At 45.7% G+C, this 7,642-nt stretch overlaps 1 protein-coding gene across 1 annotated transcript in view; it reads left to right on the plus strand.

Moving 5' to 3' along the window:
• The first annotated feature begins 3,776 nt into the window (after positions 1-3,776).
• The window catches only part of Inhbc (inhibin subunit beta C), a 12,192-nt gene continuing 8,326 nt past the window's right edge, over positions 3,777-7,642 (plus strand). Inside the window, exon 1 of the mRNA XM_028752128.1 lies at positions 3,777-4,211. Coding sequence (XP_028607961.1) covers positions 3,899-4,211 — 313 coding nt within the window. The 5' untranslated portion in view covers positions 3,777-3,898. The remainder of the gene's footprint in view (positions 4,212-7,642) is intronic.

Here is a 7,642-nt window from a genome sequence, read left to right on the forward strand (position 1 = left end):
CTAAAAAGGATTCTATATACCCAGTATCCATAACTTTTCCCTCTACAGGTTCAAATCCCAGCAGCTACACAACAGCTTAAGACTGTCTATAACTCTAAGATCTGACACCCTCACAAATATACATGCAAGCAAAACTCCCACAAATGCACATCAAATAAAAATAAAATAAAAAGTTTCTTGAAGTGTATAGACTTTAGGTTTGGTTAATTTTTATGTGTGGTGATTTTATTTGTAAACTTTTTAGAATAAAAATGTAATAATTCTTTAAAGAATCATAAATGACCTTACCTTGATTCATATCAATCTCAGCCACCGGATAGATTAGCTTTCTTTAAAAGGACATTGATTACAGCACTATTGGAGTTCTCAGTGATCATTTCCCCCATGTCTCATGAATAAACTAAAGCAAGAGAGGTGACATACCCAGCTCAGAGTCATGGCAAGCTGGGATGCATCTGTGCAAGGCACTGCAAAGCCCCCAGTCCCAGCCCGAGCTCTTACAGATTTTTCCCCCTTTTCTTTTCCACAGGAGGAGAGCCAAATTTTAGCCAAAGCCAACTGGCTTAAAAAGCCCACTCTCCTACCTCTGACCTCCAACCTCCGACCTCTGTCCTGGCCACATGGAAATGGAATTGCTACCTTGGAGACTCACTACTTTGAATCTCACAAGTTCTTTTCCTAGGTAGCACTGATTGTAAACGGTGAGGAAATCTAGACCTCGGATCCCTTCCTGAGGGCATAGAAAGCTGGCTTGGCAACCAAGCTCTGCCCTGCTCTGATTTGCCATCCTGACTGAAGTTATGTGAACAATGGTGTTCAGGTTCTAGGTGACACTCTTACAAAGCAGCTGTTGGCTGTTTTGAGTACAAATGAAAAGGCAGGATGGCCTTGCATCATGTGTCCAACAAGAACCAGGAAGCACAGATTATAGAAATAATAAATTATTCCTACAAGTTAAAAAAGCACCACATGAATCCTCATGGAAATAGATTGGAAATACAGAAACACATGGACATATTAAAGCCATTAGAAGGGGGCTGGAAAGATGGCTCTGTGGTTAAGATCACCAGCTGCTATTTCAGAGCACCCAGGTTTGATTCCCAGTACCCACATGGCAGCTCACAACCAGCTGTAACTCCAGTCTCAGAGAAATCTGATGCCCTCTTCTGGTCCCCACAGGCACCGCACACATGTGGTCCACAGATATACCAAACACAAAAATAAAAAAAAAATAAGCTGAGTGGTGGTATCCCAGCACCGGGGAGGCAGAGACAGGTGGATCTCTGAGTTCAAGGCCAGCCCGATCTACAGAGCAAGTTCCAGGACAGCCAGAGCTGCCAGAGAAGCCTTGTCTGGAAAACCTAAAAAGAAATTAAAAAAAAAAAAATTAAAAAAACAAGCCAGGTATGGTGGCATACGACTTTAATCCTAGCATTCAAAAGGTAGAGGCAAGCAGATCTCTGAGTTCAAAGCCACCTTGATCTACATAGTGAGTTCTAGGACAGCCAGCATTACATAGTGAGACCTTGTTTCAAAATGAACAAGCAAAACAAAACAAAAACATTTGAGAGTAGACAAAATGGCTCAGCAGGTAAAGGTATGTGCTTCCAAGCCCAATGGGGAGTGTTGGATCCCTGGTACGCACATGGTGGATGAAACAACTTCTGCATGTTGATCACAGATCTCCACAGAATTCCTGTGTCACCACATGCCACATGCACAGTACACACACACACACACACACACACATACACATACACTAGTCGAATAAATTGCTTTAAAAAGTTTTAATTAGAAAGACCAGGCCTGTCGGGCGGTGGTGGCGCACGCCTTTAATCCCAGCACTTGGGAGGCAGAGGCAGGAGGATTTCTGAGTTCAAGGCCAGCCTGGTCTACAGAGTGAGTTCCAGGACAGCCCGGGCTATACAGAGAAACCCTGTCTCAAAAAGAAAAAAGAAGAAAAAAGAAAAAGAGGGGGGGGAAGGAAGGAAGAAAAAAAGAAAAAAGAAAGACCAGGCCCTCACCGGACACTGACTGGCACAGACCCTAACACTGTGGCGGATGGTCTTGATAACTTGTCACCATTCAGGGACCAATAAGCAGAGAACTGCTCAATGTCAGCTCAGCACAGTCCCCGCTTGCACGGCTGTCTGTTCGTCTGCCTATATTTCCATCTACCCGTCCATTTTTCCAGATAGTCCTACCCCTCCCTTTCCTGTAATCCTGTGTCTTCTAGCCCAGCCCTGTGGCTCTCCTGGTCTCAGGCAGCTCTTCCGCTGAGTTATTAATATGTAACCACCCACAGTGACTCTTTGTATCTATGTCAGTTCTTGGCCTCTGTATTCAATAAGGCTCTTCAAAAGAGACTGTTGATTACCAACAGCCGTGCAGGCTATCACGGGAAACTAGGATCACTTGGTAAATTGCAATCAATAAAACTGACATGCTTGCAAATGTATTGTTTTCTCGACAATTCTGACACGCCCACCTAGTTTTCTGAAGCCAGCACACTAAGAACATCAGGTTTGGACATTTCTTTTCTCTCCCCTTTCCTTAACTTTCAGATGGTAACTGTGACTTAGTGGGCAAAATCCAACCAGAACTAACAAAGAAGATTGGGCTGAGAGCCCCTAGGAGGGAAGATGGAGGTGGGTGGACTTAAGAAGCAGAGAAGAGCCAGGGCACAGAGCCCCATGCCTTAAATCCCAGGAGTTGGGAGGCAGAGACAGCCTGGTCTATAGAGCTAGTTCCAGAGCTACCTAGAGAAGCCCTGTCTCAAAAAACAAGAAAGAAACAAAAAGAGAAGAGGAGGAGAAGGAGGAGGAGGGAGAAGAGGGGGAGGAGGGGAAGAAGGCAACTTTGAAGTGCCTCTGTTTTATTTTAATTTTTTTTTAAGAGTCTCCTTTAAGCAGATGTAATGACACATACCTTTACTCTCTGCACTTACAAGACAGAGACAGGCAGATCTCTGTCAGTTCAAAGCTAGGAGGGTCTACATACCCAGTTCCAGGCTAGCTAAGGCTACACCATAAGATCCTGTTTCAAAAACAAACAAATAAGCAACAACAAAAGAGTCAGCCTCTTAACTGGACATGGTAGTCCAAACCTGTGAGACCCGATCTGAGAAGCAGATACAAGAGTACAAAACCAACCTCTACTATATATAGCAAGTTCAAAGTAAGCCAGAGCTAAGTGAGAAGAGTCTGACTCAACCTCACACCATGTACACACACACAAAACGTCACTTAAAAAAAAAAAAAAAAGCTGGGCAGTGGTGGCGCACGCCTTTAATCCCAGAACTTGGGAGGCAGAGGCAGGTCGATTTCTGAGTTCGAGGCCAGCCTGGTCTACAGAGTGAGTTCCAGGACAGCCAGGGCTATACAGAGAAACCCTGTCTCGAAAAACCAAAAAAAAAAAAAAAAAAAAAAAAAAAAAAAAAAAAAAAAAAAAAAAGACTGTAAGACTGTTAAGGCCTGACTCCTGTTGGTTGTCCAGCTTCAGCCCCTGAAGTAACATCTTAAAACATCTGCTTACAACACTTCCCCCCAGGCTTCACAGGTCCTAACCTTTGTCCTCTGGGGAGCAGCTCATTTGGCTAACAATCTCTCAACGGTAGAAAGAGAAAGACATCTCTTTCTTCAAACAATCCGCACATCCCCCCCCCCACCCCCACCCCCCTCTGTCCTTTCACTGGCAGGAGCGTACTGCCAAGTTCCACCTGTACTGGCTTCAGTTTTCGAGCCAGATGTTTGGCCGCTGTATCTCTGACAAAAAGGAGTCATGCCAGCTGGAGGCACACTCCTCCCAGGGTCCCTGGTGGCCAGGACAGAGTTGAAGCCACTCTTGGTGAGATCCTGAGCAAAGGTTCTGTGTCCTTTAAGGAAATCATCCTCCAGCAATGGCCTCCTCCTTGCTCCTGGTTCTTCTGTTCCTGACTCCAGCCAAAGTAGTGAACCTCAAAACTGATGGTTCATGTCCAGCATGTTGGGGTGCCACCTTTGACCTGGAGAGCCAGCGGGAGCTGCTTCTCGATTTGGCCAAGAAAAGTATCCTGGACAAGCTGCACCTCAGCCAGCGCCCCACACTCAATCGGCCTGTGTCCAGAGCGGCTCTCAAGACCGCGCTGCAGCGCCTCCGTGGGCCCCAACGGGAAACCCTGTTGGAGCATGACCAGAGACAAGAATATGAGATCATCAGCTTTGCTGACACAGGTAAGTCCATGGTCCGCAGCTCTGCCCCAAAACCTGACCCTAGGAAGGAGAAAGTCTCCTCCCAAATTCACTTCTGACTTCATCCTCGACCAAACCATTCTGCTTACACAGTCTGCTCCTGCGCACCCGGTGTTCTCTAAATTAGGTCAAGTTCATCTGGTGGGAGCGAGCTGGGAACTGTTAGTTTCACTTCTTTAGAAACTAATCCCTCTTGTTCGCTCTTCCCCGCCCCAACCCCTCTCTCTGTCTCTCAGAATCCATAACCCTCTGTGTATGAGCATACACAGTCCCCAGGCCAAGGGTTGATTATTGAGCAGTTTGTGATTTCTCTGGCTCCAGGATATATCAATCACCTCATCTTCCTCAAGAATATCCCATTTATGTAAAGAGAGAAAAAGTAAGACACCAAGATTATCATATCTCTCCGCACCTCGGGTCCTCCTCACATCAGACAAAGTCAAATAAAAACTCAGAAAGAGATGTGAAAGATAAAAGAAATTCAGTCCTGCAGCTGGGAGGTGGTGGCGCACACCTTTAGTGCCAGCACTCGAGAGGCAGAGGCAGGTGGCTCTCTGAGTTCAAGGCCAGCCTGGTCTAAAGAGCAAGTTCCAGGACAGCCACGGCCACACAGAGAAATTCTGTCTAGAAAACAAACAAACAATGGATAAAAGGTAAAGAAAGAATTACTCCCATGGCGGAGAGAGCTGGAGAGAAGATGAGAAAATCTTAGAAATTTTAGAAGCTACTGAAAGCTCACTTGCTCTCACAGGGTCTGGAAGACAGTGCTCCCCACCACGCTCCTAGCTGCTTTCCCCTGACTAACACCTACTCTCTTCCCCCTCAAGACCCAGTACAAATTATGCAGCCATCAAGCCTGGACTCCTTTCAGAACCACGTATTAGCTGAGTGACCTGGGTAGTTAATAGTCAGCTTTCTCATTCGTAAATGAGGATAATGAGAGGATAGCTTAGATTTAAATAGCTTAATATAATATAAAGTCTTTTGAATGACAGGAACTAGGAAGAGCAAAAAATAGAGAGGTCTCAGCTCCCGTCCAGGAACTCTCTTCCCTCTGAATCTTCACATGGTAGAGAGACATGAGGGAACTCTCTGAAGTATCTTTTAACAGGACAGGAATCCCCTTTCCAGGACTCTGCCCTCATGACCTAGTAACCTTCCACAGGCTACACCTCCTGGTGCTGTCACTTTGGGATTCCGATTTCAACGTGATTTTTTTTTTCTTTTTTGAGACAGGGTCTCCTTACACAGCCCAAACTGGCTTGAAACTCATAACGTAGCTCAGACTGGCCAAACACTCACAATCTTCTTGCCTCAGCATTCCAAACACCGGGACTGCAGACACACGCCTAGCTTCAACAAGCGAGTTCTAAGGGGACACAAGGAAAAAAAAAATCCATAGCAGCGTTTCCCATGAGACCTCTGTTTATTCTAGCCTAACCTTCTTTAAAACATGGTGGCTGGTCTCCGACAGGGCAAGTGCAGAGTAAATGATTGCCCAGCCTCTACATACACTTTGTTTACCTTTGTGGCATTGACAGAGCATGTCACAGTGGCTAAGTCCAGAATCAGGATGAGATGGAACTGGATAAAACCATGCAAACCAGGAGATGTATTCCCTGGGGCCAGCCAACATAGCAACATACAGAATACAGTCACCACCACCCTCATCCTGGATTCCTCTACATCACTTTCCCATCCATTATACTGTTAGCATCCGGTTTGAGGCCAACGGTCTCGTCACCTAAATCAGAGGCTAAATCGTGTGGCTCCTCTATTACTTTTCCTTCAGGATCTCCAGTGGTATCCTAAAACAGGCTCATGGGACTTAAGACAGCAGATGGTAAACACACATGGGTTCACTTCTGCTGCATTAGAACCTTGAAATTGGACCCCTACAGTAGAATTTATAGTAGAGAAATAGTAGAGAAATCACTGTGAATCAGAGTTTTAAGGTCCCCTGTTAAATACTAATGCACCACTGCCTATGCCCTAAAAATAAGTTATATCTTCCTCCCTCCCTCCTGCCACCATGCTGAGGCTAAGACAGAGAAACTGCAACAGACATTCCCCTTCAGATGGGTTTGGGGAATGGAACACAGAGCGGTCACTGGCTCATAAACACCTCCCTCTCTGATTGCTCTTGCTGGCCTCAGACTCAGGATCCTCTTGCCTAAATGCTGGGACAGTGTGAGCCACCAAGCCCAGCACCGAAACATAAAAGTCCTGATTTCCTGCCCGACACATATCTGAGTCTACACAGATAATTCCCTTGATTGGGCTTGATTCTGCTCTGTGTGGAGCTGCTGGCTCCTAGATCGACAGTCACAGGTCTGGGCTCTCTGCTTCAAAAATGTCCTTACTTTTGTACAAGAAATAGGTAGTGTTTGAAAGTAAATGCAGAGCCCTCTATGCTATCTATCTATCTATCTATCTATCTATCTATCTATCTATCTATCTACTTTAGCTAGTTAGTTAGTTAGTTAGTTAGCTAGTTAGTTGAGATAGGTCTCACTCTAGTCCTTGGCTATCCTGGAACTCACTCTGTAGACCAGGCTGGCCTCTAACACATAGAGATCCACCTCCAGACCTCCCCAGTGCTGGGATCAAAGGCACCTGCCCCACCCCTTTCCCTTTTCACTTTGTTTTTAAAGAGACAATTATTTACTTATTTTTATTTTATGTGCATTGAAGGGATAAATAATTTATTCTTATTTTGTGTGCATTGATGTTTTGCCTCTATGTGTGTCTGTGTGAGGATGTCAGATCCCCTGGAACTGGTGTTACAGACAGTTATGAGCTGTTATGTGGGTGCTGGGAATTGAACCCAGGTCCTCTGAAAGAGAGTAGTAAGTGCTCTTAACCACTGGGCCATCTCTCCAGCCCCCGCAACCTCCCAGCCCCCTACCCCCCCACCCCTCCAAATCTTAAATCTTTTAAGATTTAGTATGTGTGTGTGTGTGTGTGTGTGTGTGTGTGTGTGTGTATACACTGTCACTGTCTTCAGACACACCAGAAGAAGGCATCAGATTCCATCACAGGTGGTTGTGAGCCACCATGTGGTTGCTGGGAATTGAACTCAGAACCTCTGGAAGAGCAGTCAGTGTTCTTAACCGCTGGGCCATCTCTCTAGCCCCTGGCAATTCTTATAAAGGAAAAGACTTCATTGGGGTTGGCTTACAGTTTCAGAGGTTTAGTCCATTATACTCATGGTAGGAAGCATGGCAGTATGCAGGCAGACATGGTGCTGGAGAAGGAGCTGAGAGTTCTATCTACATCTTGATCCACAGGCAGCAGGAAACTGTCCCATAGTGCATAGCTCCAGCATATAAGACCCCCAAAGCCCACCCCCAAAATGACACACCCTCCAACAAGGCCACACCTACTCCAACAAGGCTATACCTACTCCAAAA

This window comes from Grammomys surdaster, unplaced genomic scaffold, assembly GCF_004785775.1.
Source record: "Grammomys surdaster isolate TR1022 unplaced genomic scaffold, NIH_TR_1.0 125877, whole genome shotgun sequence".
In the NCBI taxonomy this organism is placed as follows: domain Eukaryota; kingdom Metazoa; phylum Chordata; class Mammalia; order Rodentia; family Muridae; genus Grammomys; species Grammomys surdaster.